The 22,107-nt window shown below is 42.4% G+C and overlaps 1 protein-coding gene across 17 annotated transcripts in view; it reads left to right on the plus strand.

The window, feature by feature from the left end:
• The window catches only part of DOCK9 (dedicator of cytokinesis 9), a 289,055-nt gene extending 272,845 nt beyond the window's left edge, over window positions 1-16,210 (plus strand). For all 17 annotated transcript variants that reach the window (XM_053892064.1, XM_053892109.1, XM_053892160.1 and 14 more), the window contains 5 exons: window positions 3,636-3,846; window positions 9,230-9,420; window positions 12,510-12,610; window positions 12,746-12,884; window positions 14,923-16,210. In XM_053892064.1, coding sequence (XP_053748039.1) covers window positions 3,636-3,846; window positions 9,230-9,420; window positions 12,510-12,610; window positions 12,746-12,884; window positions 14,923-15,045 — 765 coding nt within the window. In that variant the 3' untranslated portion in view covers window positions 15,046-16,210. The remainder of the gene's footprint in view (window positions 1-3,635; window positions 3,847-9,229; window positions 9,421-12,509; window positions 12,611-12,745; window positions 12,885-14,922) is intronic.
• Window positions 16,211-22,107: the final 5,897 nt, after the last annotated feature.

Consider the following 22,107-nt stretch of genomic DNA (forward strand, 5'->3'; position numbering starts at 1 on the left):
AATGTCCTCCTGCTATCTAGAAAACCAACCAAATGAATAAACAAACAAAAAACAGAGTCAGACCTATAAGTTCAGAGAACAAACTGATGGTTGCCGGAAGGGAGGGGAGTGGAGGGACAGACAGAATGGGTGAAGGGGAGTAGGAGATGTGGGCTCCCAGTTATGGAGTGGAGAACTCGTGAAAGACACAGCATAGGAAATAAAGTCGAATGACACTGTAATAGCGTTGCGTGATGACAAACGGTAGCTGCATTCACGGTGAGCACAGCGTGAGGTATGGAGATGTTGAATCACTATGTTGTATGCTTGAAACTAATGTAATATTGTATGTCAGTTATACTTCAATTTAAAAATAATAAAAATAGGGGCGCCTGGGTGGCTCAGTCGGTTAAGCGTCTAACTCTTGATCTCGGCTCAGAGCGTGGTCTCCCAGCTCATGAGATCGAGCCCCACATTGGGCTCTGCACTGTTGGCGTGGAGCCTGCTTGGGATTCTCCCTCTCCCTCCCTCCCTGTCCCTCCCTCTCTCTTCCTCAAAACTAAAATAAACTTTTATAAAAAGATAAATAAAAATAATAAAAATAAATATTAAATATTAAGCAAATAAAAATGTCCTGCTCAGTTTCAACAGGGATAAGCTCTATATCTTTCTAAGTTCACCCTTTTGGAGACTCCCTACTTCATTTTCCTTCCTGAGCCCTGCTTTGGAGTCCCTAGTCTCTGAAATCTGTTTCCTTGAGGGCCTACATTTTCTCCAGCGAAGAGTTTTCCGTCTCCTGTCTAAGTGGTAGAGAGGACAAGGAAACAGGTATTACTGGATTCTGGTTTCAGGAGACCGGCAAGGGCTGAAGGTCCCACATTCAGCCCGCAGGCTTCGACCTGCTTGTCCCGTATTCCACTTCATACTTTGCCCCCAGTTTCCACTGAAACTGGTGGACCCCTTTAGACTTCTTCCAGACCACTTCCTCTAAGGAACAACCTCTCCTCTCTTGTGCAGCAGGGATAATGGAAGGGAACCTGGGGCCTCACCACTCCAAATAGACTTTGATGCTCACCCTGATTTCCACCCCACACCTCTCCTGGCCACCCGAATCCTATTGCTGGTCCCTTATGGGCATCAGTGCATTCGGGCTGATGTAACAAACACCGCAGACTGAGCAGCTTATCAACAACACGAATTTCTCATAGTTGTGGTGGTTGGGAAAGCCTAGGTCAGGACACCAGCAGTTTCTGTGTCTGGTGAGGTCCTCCTTCCTGGTTCACAGATGAGTATCTCCTCCCTGTGTCCTCACATGGTGGAGGGGGTGAGGGGTCTCTGTGGGGCCCCTGTTAGAAGGGCATGAATCCCATTCATGGGGGCTCTGCCCTCATGACCTGGTCACCTCCTGCCTCAGTGCCATCACACTGGAGGTTAAGATTTCACCCTATGAGGGACACCTTGGTGACCCAGCTGGTTAAGCATCTGACTCTTGGTTCAGCTCAGGTCACCATCTCACGGTTCGTGAGTTTGAGCCCCGAGTTGGGCTCTGTGCTGATGGTGGGCTCTGTGCAGCTCTGTGCTGGTGGTGCAGAGCCTGTTTGGGATTCTCTCCCCTCCTTCTCTCTCTGCCCCTCCTCCACTTGTGCTCTCTCACTCTCTGTCTCTCAAAATAAATAAATAATCTGTAAAAAAAAATGATTTCACCCTATGAATTTGGAGGGGACAGACGTTCAGTCCATAGCAGCAAGCTTCAGAGAGATACCCTGACTCACTGGTTATCCCTCTGTGGGAACTTAGATTAGAACCTCTGTCATCACCAGGTGCCGTTTTCCTCAGAAACCTTCCTTGCCCCACCTGCGTGGGAAAATGGTGTCTCTGCCACATTGGGTAACACACCTCCTTGCACCTGCCTTCCAGAAATTCATTAAACTCTCTCACCCACTGCTGTCTTCTGTCCTCGTTCCTTGGTCCTCACAGGTGAATTCTATACCAGAGAGTTGCGTGAAGGAAAGGGATAAACACACATTGTTGGTCTGTTTTTAACCAGAACCCTTAACACGACCTTTTGAAGGCCTACTTTTTTCCTAAACCGAACTACCCAGGTCCAATTTGCCTCTTTCTCTGAAACTGAAACCTTTGTCTGTGTCAAGCTGTGGCTTCAACGTGACAACCTCTCCTCGGGACCCTCATGTGCATTCTTCTTCCCCCTCAATCCGCTGTCCTTGTAGCAGCTGGAACACCTTCCCGACCTTCTTCCCTTCCCCCAAACACCGGTCCTCCGTTGCTCCTGTTTCGCACGTACAACTTCGGAAATGACAACTAGGGAAATACCACTGAGAACTAGGCAAGCATGTGCATTTCCACTGCTTTTACATGGCTTCTGCTAAGGAGAGTCACGTTTCATAGGTTTGAACACAGTTGTAGCGATTGGCCGGATGGCTATTTCTAAAATAGAAGTTAATAACTCATGACTTTATGTATTTTCTTAACTTCCAAAGTTTTAGGCACGTCCATACCCATTTTTCATTTTTCTTCACAAACATTCCTGTTGAGAGGACAGTGGCGCATGATAACTAGAGGCTTTTAAGCAAAACCTTCTTGGCCTCGTTGATTTGTCAGCCCAGTTCCAGAATTGTCTCCAAATTCTTTGCCCTCATTTCTTTCACACCCTTCCCCTTTTATTGCTCTACAAGCTTAAATACAATTCATTTGTGCAAAATTCATTTGTCTCCCTAATATATTAGCTATTGGGCTTGTATGGGAAATATCTATGTTTAATGTTCTATCTAGCACGTCACAGATGTTAGAGCACTGCTAATTGAATTGTAGCAATGCAGTTTTAAAAGCGTTTATGTGCTGAGTTAATCAGGAGCTAAACTTATGGTTAGATTAGTCTTAGACTAGTCTGTACCTGTATTAATTCGTCCACTTCTATTTACATATAATCTGTGGATTAATTATAATTTGAGGTTCTAGGTATTAAACATTATTACTAAAATAAACATTTTTCTCTCTAAGCCAAATATGTAAAAATGCAGTTCAGGAAGCCAGCAGGAAAATCCAGACAGGGAGTCACTCAGCAAGAAAACTAACATGATGTCTTAAAAAAAATTCAGTGTCAGGAAAAAAAAAGTAGAGAATTTTAGATTAAATATGATCGTTTATTAGATTCTGGTTCAAACACAAATAGTGATAAATAACATTCTGGGGACATTTGAGAAACTTTAATGGACTGGGTGTTGAATTAAGTTAGTTTTATTGGGTATGATATACATTATGATCATGGAGGAGAATGTCCTCCTGTTTAAGAGATGCTGGTGGAAGTGCCATGATGGATACCACTTACTTTGAAATGGTTCAACAACAACAACAACAACAAAAAGTCTATATGTACATGTGTAAGTGTGCGTCCACGTATGCGTGTGTGTGTGTGTGTGTGTGTGTGTGTGTGTGTGTGTGTGTGTGTATGCTTGAACAAAGCATTAGCAATTGTTCTAAGTGGTGGGTATGTGGGTGTTTGTTGTACTATTTTTTTTCCCACTTTTCTAAACTTTCCCAAATCTTGTATTAGTAAGAAGTGGAAAGACAAGCTTAGGGATGCTTTGAAAGAGTCCTTCAAATAGCACGAATCTCCCCTTTTGTTTATTCCCTTAAAGGTCAACCCTAAGGATCTGGATTCCAAGTATGCATACATCCAGGTGACTCACGTGATTCCATTCTTTGATGAAAAAGAATTGCAAGAAAGGAAAACGGAATTTGAGAGATCTCATAACATTCGCCGCTTCATGTTTGAGATGCCCTTCACTCAGACCGGGAAAAGGCAGGGTGGGGTTGAGGAGCAGTGCAAACGGCGAACCATATTGACAGGTACCGTTGCCCTGGCTTCTCTTCGCTTCTTTTCTTTTCTTTTCTCTTTTTTCTTTTCTTTTCTTTTCTTTTCTTTTCTTTTCTTTTCTTTTCTTTCCTTTTCTCTTTTCTCCTCTCTTTTTTCTTTTCCTTTCTTTTCTTTTCCTTTCTTTGCTTTTCTTTTCTTTGCTTTTCTTTTTTTATTAATATATTTTCGAGTTAAATAACATACAGTGCAGTCTTGGCTTCAGGAGTAGAGCCCAGTGATTCATCTCTTACATATGACACCCAGTGCTGATCCCAACAAGTGTCCTCCTTAATGTCCATCACCCATTTACCCCACCCCCTCCAGCAACCCTCAGCTTGTTCTCTGTATTTAAGAGTCTCATAGTTTGTCTCCCTCTCTGTTTTCATCTTATTTTTCCTTCCCTTCCCCTGTGTTCATCTGTTGAGTTTCTCAAATTCCACTTAGGAGTGAAATCATATGATCTCTTTTTCTAACTGACTTATTTCGCTTAGCATAATACCTTCCAGAATCCCATACAGACATTAGCCTGGACGCTGAGGTAAAGAGTTCTCTGGAAGGGATCCAGAAGCTTCTAGAAGGAAGGGCCCTTCAGGCTTAGTTAACTTTCCCCAGATATCTATTTCATTTTAACATTTATCTAATGCTTACTTTTGAATACTCCTGACATTTTTCTATTTATCTGTTTACATTTTCTTCTTCTGCTCAACCAGAGGTTCATATCCAAAGTCAAGTCACTGACCCTTTTTTAGAATCTGATGAAACCAGTGGGCCCTTATCTCCTCAGAGAGCTTTTGCACACAATTTCAGGTGACTTACAGACACCTTCTGAAACCCATGCAGACCCCTCTCCAGGCCCAGGCCTCAAGAGCCCCTGCACACAGTTCTGTGTCTCCTTCACAGGAAGAGACCCCTACATGTCTTTCTCACACAGGTCCTGGCCTGAACCTGGTCAGGGATTTTAGGCTGAGTGAATAAATAGGATATGAGGTTGGATCCCTTGTGTCTCATCTCTGAGAGTGGCTGGCCAACCTCAGCTTGGATGCCGGCCCTACCAGGAAGCTCACTGCCTTCACAGGCTCTCTGTTCAGCTGTGACAGGAGCTTTAATAGATCCTTGGACCCTGGTTAGCCATTGATAACCCATTTTCAGAAATGTGTTTTGCATCATTTCCTAGTTCCTGACAGTGTAGACTCTTACCTTCTCTGGGGGAACCTGACCTTGTCCACTCTTGGGTTGGGGTCAGCAGCGTGACTAGGGTAACATAAAATAGAACACTTTTCTTGACCTCAAAAAAAGCCGGTGAGACGTCTGCTCAGAAAGCCAGGTGTGTCTACATCCGCTGTTTCAAAGAGTGATAGTTCAGTAGAACCAGAAAGGTGTCCATTGCTCTGTCTAGAAGCCGATGTTGCCGGGCAATAATAGGGAACAGTGTGATGATGAGTGAAAGGACCCCTGTTAAGATGCCACATTTCACATGGGCTCCACTCTCACCACTGAACTGGACACTTTCAGTGGGTGAGTCTGTATCTCAGTAAAGCTATTACCAAAGAAAGAACATGACTCATTGTAAAATAGCTCAGAACAGCATATTACAGAGAATTCTTCACCCTTCCTAGGAAGGAACGGAGATAAAAGTTAAAATTTAAAAAACAAAAAAAACTCCTGCTTTCTTAAAGAAAGAGCCCCTACTACTTTTAGAGTAATGATAACACGTGAAATTCAAACAGTATTGTCCTCAAAAATGGTAGTCCCTCCCCATAGGGAGAGGAGTTGTTTTTCTCATGGACACAGTAGCAAATTCTTCTTCTTAGACAAGATAACTACATTTCTAGGTGGGGTCACTGTGCCAGCTTGGGGCATTTATCTCTACAGTCATGACCTTAAGTCCGTGTTTATCACACTGCTCCTGGACCTGCAGCATAAGCATCATCTGGGAACTTGGGAGAAATTCAGATTTGTGGGCCCCGCCCAGCCCTGCTGAATCAGAAACTCTGGGCGTGGGGCCCAGCTAGTTGTGTTGAACAAGCCCCCCCCAGGTGACTCTGGTGCCGCTCCAGTTTAAGCACTGCGCTTAAAATAAACCCAGTTCCCTGATGAGTCAGGGTCAGGATTTTTTATTAGGATTATTCTGCTCAGGTAGCATTATCGATTCAGAAACAGTGTTTTCCCTGGCCAGATTTCCTTCAGGGTCACAGTTTATCATTTTGTCACAGAAATGTTTTTGATCAGCTAGAGAACAAGAGCAAAGCTCTGTACCTGCCGGAACAGAGGAGACAGAGTATCACCGCTGCAGAGAGAGGCAGAGTTAACACAGGGGTGTCAGCTCATCTGTGGGGATGGGAAAGTATGGGCAGTACAGAGCCCGGGCCTCGCCCTGCAGACCCAGGGCAGTGCTCACTGTGATCCCGGGCAAGTCACCTAACCTCTCTCTATGCCTTAGTTTCCCCATCTGTAAAATGGATAGACTTACACTATCCATCTTGTGTTGAAGAACATCATAAATGATACCCAGGAGGGGCAAGAATGTACTTTATTTTGCTGGATCTTATCCACCAGTGGTCCCCTTGCCTTTTGAGGTTGCTAATGAGCCAAAGGGGATTACAGTACAACAAAATACCCAAAAAAGGTATAGTTTTCACCCTGAAAGATCTCCAGATATCAAAAGGATAGTTACTGGGCAACATAAAGATTTAGAGAAAGGGTTGTAAAAATGCTACCAAAAACACGTGAGCTCCATATCAACCTTTACAGGCACACAGACCAGGATATTCCAAAGACTTTGAACTTGAGAGTTTTCCCCTATGTTATTAATCCTTCAGGCTCTTCTTCCATTGCTTTCCTTCAAACCAGACCTTTGACCATTCAAGTTGTGGGGGAGCCCCGGCCCTGCCTGCCCTCTGAACCCGGCAAAGGCTCACTTCCCTGGGTAGGTCAGTCAGTTTGCTGCAATTGTGGGATCATTTGGAAAACCAGGAAAACCTCCACACCCCTTCTGTGTAAATTTCTGAGCCTGCCTCCTAACTTAACCCCCTCCTCTCTTCCTGTCATGGAACTCCTGCCATGGAGCTTCTTCCCAATCACTATTCCAGAGTCTTCCAAATCCTGCCCAGACTCCCACTCAGGGGAGAAATATTCTCCTGCTCTTCACCTTCTATTCAGTCTCACCAGGCTGTACAGGCACCCATGCCCCTCAGCCCCTTCTTCCTCACCTTCCTTCCTGAAAGGCCGCACAGCATGAGGTCCGGCCATTTTATAGTAACATGATGCTTCACTCAGTCAGTCACCTAACCTTCCACCCTCCAGGCCACTTTGCTCTTTCATTTAGCCATTTGGACACTAATGCATTAATTGATTCCACAACATTTATGGAGCACAGGCAGTATTCCATCCTGGCTTTGTAACAAAACACACACGTCTGCATTAGGCAGTCTCCTTCTAGCAGAAGGAGACAGACAATAACCAGTAAACATAATGGGTAAACATACCTGTGTTGGAAGGTAATACGTGTTCTGGACAAAAGCAAAAGGAGATCAGAAAGGTGGGACTGAAGGGGTAGGGTTGCAATTTAAAATGGAGTAGCCCAGAGGGGCCTCACTTGAGGAGGTGACACTTTAGTCCAGACTTGAAGGAGGTGAGGGAGTAGGCCATGCAAACATCTGGAGGAAGAAGGAGCTGTCTGGGCAAAAGCCAATGGGTGGGGGTGCTTGTGCCCAGCACATTCAGGGGACAACCAGCAGGCCGGCATGGCTGGAGCTGAGTGAGTCTGAGGGAGAGGAAGAAAGATGGGGCCAGCAAGGAAGGCAGGGGGATCCCAGCTCACGTGGACCTGGTGGGCTCATGCACAGGCTCTGAGTTTTCTGTATCATTATACTCTCCCTTGCTTCTCTAAGTCTCCACTTACCATCGCAAGACTCAGGACTTTTACGCTGAATGAAATCCGTATAGTCCGCGTATATCTCACAGACATCCGTGGAGTGAACTGTTCTCTCTGAAATACTCAAAAATAACTGTGATTACGCTAATCACCTGTGTTTTGACACCGCTGTTAGCCTCATGAAACGCTTCCATGGCACTTCTTACTCATGGCAGTGCAGTGGCAGTCTGTAAAGCGCTTTCTGTCCACCCCCAGGTGCACCTCTGGCTCCCCGGCTGGAGAGCAGCGAGGCCCAGGTCTTGCCACGCTACCAAAGAAGCGTCAGGTTCCAAGAGGATTGATCAATCCCACTGCTGCCACTTAAAAACCATCCACAAGGAATGCAAAAGAAATAGGAGACACAGACCTCTGGTCTGTGATCGATAAAACATTGAGGGACTAGAACAGGCCTGTCAGGGTGTGACTTGAGGCTGCAGCAGGCTGAACACCTCCCGCTTTGTGCAGACTTTGGGTGACCCACCTGGACTCTGTGCTGCATGGTGCTGGCCCTGTTTTCTCACTGAGGCCTTTCTAAGTAAACTCTCCCTAGCCACTTACTAAACAGCAATGATCCAAGCGTAACACTCCCGTCTTACTTTTGCTTGTTAAAAAATAAAATTAGCTTTTAAGCATTTACACTCATGTCTATTCATAAATATATATTAAGTAAAGATATTAGAGATATTTATATGCCATGTAAAGCAAAAAGGTAGAAATTTAAAACAGACCCAAATTAGAACTGGCTGTTTTTCTATTCATTTTGTTGATACGTTCAGGCATCTTATTATGATAAGTGAAAACAATACTATTGGTTGGTTTTTTTGTAGGGGAGAAAAAAGTATAAGAAAACGTAAATATTCTTATTTCTGTTTTTTATTCACTTCTGTTTCAAAATATCTTTATGATTAGTGTGACTTCAACAGCCTGAATATCTGGTTTATAAAATACTTGGAAATATGTTCTTACTTGTTATTTTTCACTGATTTCTCTGATTTGTGCAAATTCAAGCATGTAATTCAAAATTCTCTAGAGAAGTGAATTTTCTCAAGGATGTGTTTATGGAACTATTTTCTGGACTTAAAATCTGGTCTGTTGATATCTCAAAACTCTGTACCGTTCTTAATGTTTTCAAAGCCCTCTTACACCTACTAGTCTTTCAGATCTCACAACTTCCAAGGAAGGTAAGGCATTTGTGGTTAAGAAAACTGAGCAGGAAACGATAGTAATTTCTTCAAACATACACAAAAAGAGCCAACTCTCTTGACTTTGCACCATACAACCTGTCATTAAACATGCGCAGTGATAAAGGAAGACAGTGCTGTGGTTCCACGAAACCCTGGCATGTGACTTTAGCAAGATTTGGGTTCCTTATCTATAAAATGGGAATAATAAGTACTTCTACCTCAATAGTAGTAAAGACGGTACAAGCTGCGGCATCATTTCTGGGACTCGTTCCTCCACAGCAATACACTGCTTCCCTTATGTGAAGAAGCGGATCCCCGTCATGTACCAGCACCACACCGACCTGAACCCCATCGAAGTAGCCATTGACGAGATGAGTAAGAAGGTGGCCGAGCTCCGGCAGCTGTGTTCCTCAGCCGAAGTAGACATGATCAAGCTGCAGCTCAAACTCCAAGGCAGCGTGAGCGTTCAGGTGAGCCCGGCGCTGTCAAAGCAAACCACAGGGCAACAGACGCAGGGACTCATTTGGACCTTGGTAAATTTCAAGCCCAGCAAGGTCTAGTGTAGATCCCTACTTGACCTGGTCATCCAAGTTACCTTCCAGTATCTGTGCAGTGTCTCCTGATACCAGAAGGGGGCGGTAGACTTGGGGCCCCCACCAAACCCCACCTGGAGGAGTGTCTTTTTAGTACTTCGGGGAATTCTAGGTGCCTAACTGGAAACATCAAGACTCTTCTAAATATAAAGAAGTGTGAATAGCTGTAGGGTTCCTTACAAAACTGTTTTCTGGTTTCTATGAAAATTGTATCTGAAAAAGTACCTTAAGTTTTACTCTCTTAATGGTATGTTTTGATTAACAGAAGTTTCTTCATTTTACTGTAAATTAATTTTTCCTTAATTAGTAACATTTGTGCGCCCTCTTTAAGAACTTCGTTCTTAAATCTGTTTCAAAAATGTTCTCCTATGTTTTCTTCCTGTGTTTAGTATTCCTGTATAGATCTGCAATCCAGCTGGAATCTATTGTATGTGGTAACACATAGGGGTCAAGATACATTTTTTCCATATAGTTATCCAAGCAATGTGCACCATTTAGTGAAAAGATAATTTTTTATCTACTGATTATATATGTATGTTCAGTTGTGAAAATTCAATAAGGTATGACCTCATGGTATATGTACCTTTTTGTTTGTATATTATACTTCAAAATAATTGGTTTTTAAAAGGTATCTTACTTACATGATTTCCAAGGAAATTGGCAAATCACCTCCTTCCAGTGATTTGTATGCTTCTTACTTTAGTGATTTTTTTAAGTATGTATAGATAATTCTAGCACATGTTTTACACACACACATACACACACATCCTTATATCCAATCCCTTTCTTCAAAGAAGGTTACATTTGGGGCACCTGGGTAGCTCAATTGGTTAAGCGTCCAACTTCGGCTCAGGTCATGATCTCATGGTTCGTGAGTTCAAGCCCCACATCAGGCTCTCTGCTAACAGCTCAGAGCCTGGAGCCTGCTTCAGATTCTGTGTCTCCCTCTCTGCGCCTCCCCCACTTATGTTCTATCTCATAAATGTCTTACATTTATGAAAGTTGCATGTAGATGTAATATGTAAGTTTTAAGGTTTTTTTTCGTTTATTTTCTGGAATCAGTTCTTGTTACCTTTCTAATCAAATACACACTGGATTGTTGCCTAACATTTTCTAAATGTCATTCACCACAAAAGGGCTTGTAGATGTTTCAGCCTCTTCCCTCATGACCTGAAAGACTTATGTACCAAAATAAGTTATCAAGTGAATATGATAAATATTCTAACAACATGAGCAATTACATAATGGGTCCAGAGGCCACACTTTTCTGCAACTATAAAAACAAAACCACTCATTAACATAGCCTGGGAACATCCAGCCTCTATCAGAACACCAGCGGAGAGGTATGGGCGCCAGTAAAGGGTGGGGCTGGACAGATTGAGCTTTCTAAAGGGCATAATGTACCCTTCCATTTGACAGCGACCTTAGAGATTTATAAATACCCAATCATCTTTAAGAAGCAAAGATCATTATTCCATGATGATGAGTTTCTTTTTAAAGTTTATTTCTTTATTTTGAGAGAGACAGACACAACATGAGCAGGGGAGGGGTAGAGAGAGAGGGAGAGAGAGAATCCTAAGCAGGCTCTTGAGCCAATGTGGAGCTCAAACTCACCAACCATGAGATCATGACCTGAGCTGAAACCAAGACTCAGACGCTTAAACGACTGAGCCAACCAGGTGACCCTGAGGAGATTTTTTTTTTTTTATACGTGTGTGCCCACCAAGGTAACAGTGAAGTTGCAGCTATAGGAAATTAACTTTACCATTTTATTTAGGTATTTCTGTAATTCTTATACCAAGAACCTCACTGGGGTTGCTCTTGTATAGGACAGAGCCATCATGGTGGCTATATGACTCTGTACTCCAAGATCTGGTTATGTGAGTCCTTATGAAATCATATCAACTTTCCTGTTTGCATATCCTTAAAATTGAGTATATTGTGTCATTTTAGGTAATTGGTCATTTGGGTCATGTCTGGATCATTAGCATAGTTCCCCATGCAACACCAGTATGATGATAACTGCAGTCATCACAGGTTAACTAGTTGTTCCTGACTTGGAGGCCCATCTCCCACCACTGTGGCCCTCTGTCTCCCCACCTCTGGTATGAATTCCCACACCTCAGCTCTCCTGCCATTACTGCACAGGTCATGCCTACCATGGGTCAGAACCACAGCCCAGCTCCTTCACCAACAGTGACAGACCCTCCCTACTTACTTACCTTCCAAGCCCGCCAGACCTCCCAGGGAAAATGATGTGATAATCACATGTCAAGTTCTTTCTCACGCCATCTCAGATGCCTAGGACTTTCTCTTTCCCACCCAGTGTATCTGACCTTCTTTCTCTCCACATTCCCGTGTATCTTGACTATCCAACTTCAAGGAACTCTTCTTGGCTAATCAAGAGATGCAGGGTTCTGGTTCACTCACCCTGTTGCTAAATGCCCCTAATCTTTGGCATTCCAGCACACCTCAGCTGGTTACTTCATTTGAAGATAGCAAATCGATTTGCCCATGGCTGTCTACACAGTTCAAAGAGGTGAACAGTTTTTAAAAAATTGGCCAATATACTATATTCTTTAGTTTTTCACTGAACTCACACATGGACCTTCAGTCAGTGTAGAGTAGCACAAATACCAATTGGAAGACTTGGGCTCTGACCTCAGGTGTTTTGCTTATTGGCTGTTCAACCTTGAACAAGTCCTTCAGTTTTCCAAACTCTGCTTCCTCCTTCGTAAGATGAGCCATCATCTGAAACACCCTGATGATGTCTGAGGTGATAAAATCAAATGACATATAATAATATAAGCTTTGTTCATGGTTTCCTCTTTCAGGTTGTCAGTTCCTGGAGGGCAGGAGTCATGACTAGCTTGAACAGCGTTGTTAGCACATGCCAACTGAAACCAAATCAATGAGAATGGTCATTTTTATAATAACATACTTTAAAATCTTTGTTCTTGATCTAGGTCAACGCAGGTCCACTAGCATATGCCCGAGCTTTCCTAGATGACACAAACACAAAAAGATACCCTGACAACAAAGTGAAGTTACTTAAAGAAGTTTTCAGGTAAAGTACACTGGAAATGTCTCTTTCTCTTCAAGTAGCCATCATATCTGTGCTCATTCAAGAAAGAGAAGCTACCAGTTGGACTCTCTCTTTGTCCTCAACATGACTTTATTTCCCTCTCTCTTACCATTTCAGGCAATTTGTGGAAGCTTGCGGTCAAGCCTTAGCGGTAAATGAGCGGCTGATCAAAGAGGACCAGCTAGAGTACCAGGAAGAAATGAAGGCCAACTACAGGGAGATGGCGAAAGAGCTTTCCGAGATCATGCACGAGCAGGTAAGTGCCACGCTCGGTTCTTGTCATTTTTAGCAAGCACGTGCTAGTCGGGTTCTCACATGCGCCCTGGGATGGCCTAAACCTTCTGATGTCCTTCCAGAATTTTGGTATCTGAAGAGTAATGTAGCATGCTACATGCTGCTGCCCTCTGAGTGCAGGTTACCTGGGGAAGGGCTAAGAGCTAGCCCACCTGTTAACATCCAACACAACCAGAGGAGAGCAGCACCCACCTCCTTTTTGTCACTCTTAGAGGTGGTTGTGGTTCGAAGCTCTGTCCCTCCCCACCCTAATCTAGCTCAAAGCAAAACAAAACTCACATAAAAAAGAAATACCTAGCTTGTTCCTAGAAATCTTTTTATTCACCCAATCCTTTAAAAGACCAAGACTTGCCAGCCTAGTTTAAAGAATTTTCTGTTAATATTAAATGTCTTTCGCCACTTAAAAGAACAGGGTTGTTCAGTTTTTGACTGTTCACAGCTGACTTGGGTCCCCTAATGGATTCTTCATGGTGGCTTCTCTAGTCCTTGTTATTTTGGGCATCTTTCCTGGTTACATGGCTACTATCACCTTCCTGTATGAGCTCCTTTCAGTAGGATCATGTATGTGGGCTCAGTAGTCAGAGGGGCAGCTACCCAGCCAACTAAGTGCATGTCAAAGAGCATCTTCCAGAGTATTGATTTTGTAGGGGTCCATTCTCCATCGGCCACAGTAACTTCTTCCAAATCACAGTGCCATTCTTCACAAGTAACATGAGTACTTCCATTGCACATAACTCCTTTTCCGGTTTCCTACACGATTATCGTTCAGTCTCTCAAATGAAAGCCAGGACCACTTATATCAGTTAACATATCATGTGACGATCCAGTTAGGAAATTTCTTTTGCAGGAAACTAACTGAAATGTCTGATCTTTAACTTGCTTGCTTTTTTTTCCTCCTCTTCCATGCTAACACATTCAGATGGGATGGTAATGTCATTTTTTAATTTTATTTTTCTGAACCTCGATAAACTGCTTCACGTAAAGTTATGACTGAGTTTGAATAACTGCAGACATTGGCATAAAGTGTGTGCAGAGGGAGGCACCCTCTTCCGGGCATGTAGAAAAGTAGAAAAAAATTGAACTGATGAAAGAAATACATGTGTAAATGATAAAGCAGAAAAGGGATGGTCTCATGAAAATAAGTTTTTGGAGAAAGCCCAAGGTCTTTTCCATGGAGCTTACAGACTGCTGTGTAACAGAGAGTTTGATCAGTGGGTGTCAGCATTTGGCACTAGAAGAGAAGAAAGTAGGAAAACAATGTGGACTGATAATGTTAGAATAAGCTCCCATATCATATGGACATTTCTCGCAGTGCCGTGCTCTAAACTGCACCTTGAACTTTCCATTATCTCAACAACTGTGAAGATTAAACTCTTTTGAATCCTTAAGCAAAAAGGGTTGTGACCTGGAGTAGACTTGCTTTTGGTTTTCCCCGGGGAGGCTCTGACTGTGTATGTTCCTCTCAATTTCCACCTGGCAGTAGGTCAAGTCTCGCCCCTAGAATTCTCCCCCGCGTTACCGAGTGTGAAGAGAGACCTGTTCAGGGTCATAGGGGCAGCTGCTGTCTCTTTCCCAGGATGGAAATCTGTAAGACCCTGAGAGAAGGAGCCAGTGGAAAAACAGAGATGCTCAGGACTCATTTTAAAAGACTTTTCCAAGCGACAGGGCTAGGTTGTGTCCCTGGCAAGTACGTGTAAGATAGACTTCACCACCTTATAATCTGGTGAGTCTAGAAGAGAAGGCTCCATTCAGTACTTTATAAAGGAAACAAAACCCATTGTACTTGACTTTCCCTTAAAATCCTGATCTGAAAAAGGCCATTTTCTAGATGAGCTGACACAATCCCTCTGCAAACCGCCAAAGCCGAGCTCTCTGAGCATACCATCATTCAGAGTAACAGTGACCATTGGATGATAAGTTGTGTTACATGAAACACGCCATTTTGAGAAATGTCTTTAGGGGCATTCCACTTCAGTAATGTTGTGTTTCTGTGCCTCAAGATTTGCCCGCTGGAGGAGAAGACGAGCGTTTTACCGAATTCCCTTCACATCTTCAATGCCATCAGTGGGACTCCAACAAGCACCCTGGTTCACGGAATGACCAGCTCATCCTCAGTTGTGTGATTTTGCCTCACGGACCGTATGTGGGGCTTTGTCATTTGCAAACTCAGGATGATTTCCAAAGTTAATCACTGGGCTCGTGCAAGACACAGGGAGGACCGAGCACAAGAAGAAGTGAAGGGGAATGGGAGAGAAAGGAACTCAAGAACGGTGTTATTTCATAGCCGATTTTCTAGAAGAGTCATAAGAGGGTACACATATTTTTTTAAATCTTGCTGGCAATATTCGAACTTTTCATTATGTCTTAACGGGGGTGTGTGGCGAACTCTCTTAAGCTGGAGTGAGATTTTATTCTTCCTTACAGAGTAGTATTAAAATAAATGGCCTAGAGAAAATACGTGTTCTGGAATGTACAGAGCAGGGACAGTAGCACTGAAATGGAGGCTGGAGTAACGTTTGCCTCTAGGCTAAGCTGGAAAACCTTGAAAATATTTTTTTTTTCCTGTGGCACATTCAGGTTGAATACAAGAACTATTTTTGTGACTAGTTTTTGATGACCTAAGGGAACTGATCATTGTAACTTTTGTACCAGTGAGCCAGAAGGTTGAGTGCTTTTATACTCATATACTCGCATCTAAAAAATAGGAAAGCTTAAGCAACTATGTGAGCTTAAAACTAGTCAAGCAGTTTAGAACCAAAGGCCTCTATTAATAAACAAAACTATGCTAAAAAATTTAAAAGTAGTACAGTATATTGTAATGTACATATGAGTTTGTTAATACAGTCTCCACACTCTGTACATACATGGATTACATTTCTACATTTTTTAATACTCCTCACATCCGCTTCTGCATTAAGTTTCGTTGTGACAAATTTGTGCCGTTCTTAGCATATGCAATACACTTGACTTTACTGTTTTATCCTTGTACATAAAAAAAGTGCAATATGGAGGTGTATACAGTCTTTGCTATGTTAGGTTTATAAACTTTTAAAAAATCTCATCCTTTTGCCAAAGTGGTGGAGTATGTAATTGGTAAACCATAAATCCTGTGGTGAATCGTGGTGTGATTTAAAGCTTTCACCATGTTATATTTTCTTTTGAGACATTAATTTAGTAATTTTATATTTGGGAAAATAAAGGTTTTTAATTTTATTTAACTAGAATCTCTGCCCTGCTGTAAGTAAACATTCTGTACCACATCTGTATTAAAAATAACATTGCTGATTTTCTGGTAGTGAATATTGGGTATTTATTATTATTAGCCATTCCCAAGAGGGCCAGGATATTGGAATACTTGGGGGTGAACTAACATGGTATATGAAATTTGCTTTAAAAGTTGAGGAAAAGAAAGAGGCTGGGTGGAGGAGACAAGACTGACAAACGTTGGCAGTTGTTGAAGCTGAGGTTAGGTACATGGGGAATCGTGGTACCATTTTGTCTGCCCCCGCGTATGTCTCCGTGGTACAGATTTCAGGAGGCAGGTCTAGACCTCAGATCTGCCAGTTGCCTTGGATAAATGTGCTGCTGCAACGTGTCCTGGCTCTGAATTCTACTAGCTGTTGCCGAGCCTGCACAGACACCTGTGCCCTCTGGCTTTTCCTCTTCGGCTCTGTCGAGAGTTCCATCTTCATCAGTTTCCTTGCTTGCTTTTGAGATGACTACTCGGAGACAAGCTGGTCACTGAGCCAGCCGTGCGCTGGCAGCCATGTGTGCACACGCCCTGCGATCTGTGTCATCCCAAAGAAAGCCAAGTCAAGTGACAGCTCTGATTGCAGGTGCCGGTCCTGCCTCTGATATGCCCGGTGGCTGGCAGGTGAGTTCATTGTCACCCAGCCCCGTGTAGTCACAGAGATGAAAGGAAGAGGAGTCTTTCCCCAAGAAGTAAAATGGCTGCTTTTCCTACTTGAAGGCTTTTAAAAGGCTGTTTTTCACATAACCAGTTGAGGAAAGAAAGTGTGATGTACATCTTGAACACCCAGACGCCAAGGATCTTTTGGCGTCTTTGAAACATTCTCAGTCAGTGGTAAGTCCGTATTTTATAGGTGGAGACAAGGTCATGAAGAAGAGACGGTGAAGCATGATGGCAATTCACCAGAGTCGACAGCCCGTCCATTAGCGGATCCGGATTTAGGGCTAAACACAATTCTCCATGAAGGTTTGCCCTGAGTCTCTGACCTCCCCAGTGCAGTGTAATAAACCTTGACTCCAACATCAGCAGGAATGGATATAGCAGTATGTCTCCTTTGTCACTGAGCTGGATTTCCTGGTCATAAATGCCTTATTTAGAAACCATAAAACTCAAGTCACCGTGTAGTAAAATAAATATAAGTCTGGAAAGTGCTAACTTGCTATCTCTTCATTAGACTTGGAGAGTAATTTGTACAGATGCCATGTCAGATATGATTCAGCTTGGAAGGTGACCAACCCTCATTTATTACAGCAGTGGAGAAAGGAGCCATCTCCTTGTTGAAGACATCTACTGTTGACCCCGTGACAGAGCACATTCGTACCAATTAAAAATATCATTTAGTTTACATATAAAATTCTCATTTTGGTATAAAGTCACACAATAAAGTAGCAGTGTATTGGGGAAATTTTTTTAACATTAAAAAATTTTTATTGCTATTTTTAAGTAATTTGTTTATACTTCCCATACATCTTTCCCTTTTTTATTGAGGTAAGAGAAACATATAAAATTTATCATTTTAACAATTTCTTTGTTTTAATTTTTTCATTTAAAATGTTTAGTTTTTGAGAGAGACAGAATGTGAGTGGGGGAGGGAGGGAAAGAGGGAGACACAGAATCCGAAGAAGATTCCAGGCTCTGAGCTGTCAGCACAGAGCCCAATGCGGGACTCGCGCTCACGAGCAGTGAGATCATGACCTGACCCCAAGTCGGATGCTTACCCAACTAAACCCCACAGGCGTCCCCCATTTTAACTATTTTCAAGTGTACAATTCAGTGGCATTAAGTCCAATGTTGTGCAATCACCACCACCATCCATCCGCAGAACTTCTTCATCATCCCAAACAGAAACTCTATACCTGGTAAATAATAACTCCTTATTCTCCCTTCAATAAGATTTTTTTGAAGTAACTTTCAGAATCAGAGTGTAGTTAGTATCTTATCAGGAATATTTGCTACCTGGGAAGTAACCAGCTCTAGGTACTATACATAAACAGAGCCAGCTCCTTGGTGTGGAGAAGGCTGCTGAGAATTGGGACGTAACTTGAAAGGTAGCTTGAAAGGTCCCTCCGTAGGGACTTGTTTAACCGTGTGACAGAGTTACTCAGTATAGAAACTCCATTGATAAAAGCATTTAATTTCCATCAACAGGGGATCGCTTGAATAAACTACAATACATGCACACAATAGAGTACTATATACTTATAAAAAGGAATTAAGAATATCTCTGTACACTGCCAAGGAGTGATTTTCAGAATACTGTAAGTAAAAATCACAAGACAGGGAAAAGTGAATGGTATGCTACCCGTTATTTAAGAAAGGAAGAATATATACATAAGTAGATTTTGCTTCTGTTTTTTTAGATGGAAAGGAAAACAAACAAAAACTTTAAAGTATTACCTGTGGGGGAAGAGAGAGAATGATAGGTAGAGGACGAGGTTAGATGATAGGGTTGTCCAAATATAATTTGCTTTATAGATTTGGCTTTAGAACCAGGTGAATATTACATTAAAATAATTTTTTAATTCCTAAAAATTGAAAGCAAAATGACATGAATGAGCATAACCATATATCAAGTTGATGACATAAACACAAAGGAATTATTTCAAATGACTTTACCATATAGGAATTTCACTGCGCCTTCCTAGTGGGATATACCCAAAGGACAAAAATTGCGGCAACAAATAAGTAAATGATTGACTAATAAACAAAAACCATTTTCAGTAATTGTGGAAGTGGTGTATTGTTTTTGTGAGATTGTATTGTTCTTCTGAGACTCGTATGTTTATTCCTGGTGAAAGTAAGTGAGTTATTATGTTGATATCCTTGGGAACCAAGTTTTTGGCATGAGAGGAAAAAAACTTACATCTTTAAGACCAAAGAGGTTAAATTAAAATTTTTTCATTCTGGAGGCACCTGGGTGGCTTAGTCATTTGAGCATCTGACTCTTGATTTCGGTTCAGGTCATGATCCTAGGCTCGTGGGATTGAGCCCTGCATCGGGTTCCATGCTGAGCATAAAGCCTGCTGGCGATTCTGTCCCTCTCTCTCCTTCTGCCCCTCTCTCTCACTCACATGCTTTCTTTCTCTCTAAAAATAATAATAATAATTAAATTTAAAAATTAAAAAATAAAAATTAAAAACTCTTTCATTCTGAATTTGATGTGGAAATACCAACTTGAATTCATGATATATTTATCTTAAACGCACATTTATTAAACACTTATTTCCTAACTTGTTTCACAGAAGATGCCTAAAAACAATGACAAAGCCAATAGCTACTGAGCACCCCTCAGTGCCCAAATTGTGCTCTCCAAATACCTTTTCTACTAGAAGGATCCAGGGCTCCCCAAAGAATTGCTGATTCCAGATTTAGGGCAGAAATAGTCCAAGATGAATCTGGAACATCTTTTCATACCAGACAACCAGGGTGCTGGCAAAAAAACACCTGAGGCCCTGTCAAAATAGTTTAAAGAAGCTCCTTCTAGCTAGTAGCCAGGCATGGAGAGAACATCAGCAAGAATAATAATAGAAATGGATTGGAAATATAAAGTTAAACTTATGAATTCATGATGCTACTAGAAAGATTTAAGAAAAGAAAACTGGTAACTATTGAAGGAGTTAATATCACCAAAGAAAGACAAAAAGACAAAAAGTGCACAACCCACCTATGATGGAGTCTTGCCAGAAACTCTAACCTGAATCTGATCATGTCTCTACCAACTCTCCAGGAAATAGAGGGCACAGAGGAACATGTTAAATGATACCACAGGAAATGCAGTCAGCAAAATCTAATTCTGTGGAAAGCTTTTAAGACACACAGTCTGGTTTCTTTAGTAAATTTTAAGAAAAAAGAGAAGACCTGTATATTCTTTGATTCTGGGTTCTCTTGATATGGCATATCTACTATATAAAGTACATAGACTTTTCCTATCCCTTCCTCTGAATACAACTAAAAACCTTGGATGTTAAGTACATTAAAAGAAGAAGAAGAAGAAGAAGAAGAAGAAGAAGAAGAAGAAGAAGAAGAAGAAGAAGAAGAAGGGGAAGGAGTGGTAAGGTGAGGGGAGGAGGAGAAGAAGAAGGTAAGACTCTGAAAGGTAGAGTGAAGAAAGCAGATCAGCTAGGGACCTTGGGAGCCAAAGAATGATACAGTGTTAAGTTTTCCATTTTTATTTTTCCTCCTATATCTCATACTTGGAGCCAAAGAAAATAGCAACAGGGAAACTCCTACGGGCACAGACAAAAAAAGACCAACAACACTTTGCACCCATTATGGTGGCTATTATTTAAAAAAAAAAAAAAGGTGAAGATGCAAAGAAATCGGGATGCTTTGCTTTGCTGGTTGGAATGTGAAACTGTGTGGCTGCTGTGGAAACAGTACGGTGGTTCCTCACAAATTAAACCTAGAATTACCAGATGATCCAGCAATTCCACTTTCTGACGTATGCCCAAAAGAACTGAAAGGAGGGACTTGAGCAGATTTTGTACATCCGTGTCCATAGCAGCACTGTTCACAGCAGCCAGAAGGTGGAAGCTATGCAAGTATCCATCGATGGATGAATGAATAAACAAAACGTGATACACACATACAACAGAATATTACTCAACCTTAAAAAGGAAGGACATTCCGACCCGTGCTACAACATGGATGAACCTCGAGGACATTATGCTCAGTGAAATAAGCCAGACACAAAAGGACAAATACTGTGGGATCCCACTTATATGAGGTACCGAGAGTGGTCAAGTTCATAGAGACAGAAAGTAGAAGGGAAATTGCCAGGGGCTGGGTGGAGGGGAAGTGGGGAGTAGTGTTGAACTGGCACTGAGTTTCAGTTGACTAAGATGGAGACATTGTGATGGAGGGTGGTGAAGGCTGCACAGAACACTGTGAATGTACTTAATGCCACAGAACTGTATGAATTAAAAGGGTTGAGATGGTAACTTACGTGCCTGCTCTGTCCAGCCAAAGGAAGAAGAAAAGAGCAGCCTACCAAGACAGATCTTTTGGGTGACGCTGGCTCTCCTCTAACCAACACCGTAGAAACCCAACCAGCAGTGGCTGAATGGGCAGCAAGGCTCCCACCCTCCCAAGGCTCAACACCCCTGCTGGGTGGTGTCAGAGAAGGTCTGAAAGGAGCCAGGACTTTCTTCCAGACTGGTCTAGGGACAGTCCCAGTCCTGGGGTGCCTGTGGACACCACTGGGGACCCTAGACTTGACAGCAAAAGCATGATCCGTAAAAGGACAAAGCGATAGACTGAAGCTCACCAAAAGTAAACACTTTTGCTCTGAGAGAATTCTGTTAAGAGGATGGAAATGCAGACTGGGAGAAAATATTTGCAAACTAATAGAGCTGACAAAGGACTTAATCTAGAGCACGTAAACACTCAAGACTCAAAAGTAAAAAACAAAAAAACAAAAAAACAAAAAAATAGCAACAATCCAACGAGAACATGGCCAGGAGACTTGAAACATTTCCCGGTAGGGGATATGCAGGTGGCAAATAAGCCCATGAAAAGATGCTCAACGTTATATTAGCCGTTAGGGGAACGCAAATCAGAGCCCCCATGAGAATTCACTGCCACCTATCAGAATGACTAAACTCAAACACAGTGACAATGCCAAGCGCCAGTGAGAATGAGGACGAACTAGATCACTCGTAAATTGCTGCTGGGAATGTAAAATGGCACAGCCATTCTGCGAAAACAGCGTGGCAGTTTTTTGTTTTTGTTTTTTAATGTTTATGTATATTTGAGACAATGCAAGAGACAGAGTGCAAGCAGCGGAGGGGCAGACAGAGGGAGACACAGAATCCAAAGCAGGCTCCAGGCTCCAAGCTGTCAGCCCAGAACCCGACGCGGGGCTGGAACTCACGAACCATGAGATCATGACCTGAGCCGAGGTCGGGTGCTTAACCGACTGAGACACTCAGGCGCC

This window comes from Panthera pardus, unplaced genomic scaffold (assembly GCF_024362965.1).
Source record: "Panthera pardus isolate Hobbes unplaced genomic scaffold, ASM2436296v1 HiC_scaffold_1, whole genome shotgun sequence".
Lineage (NCBI taxonomy): Eukaryota > Metazoa > Chordata > Mammalia > Carnivora > Felidae > Panthera > Panthera pardus.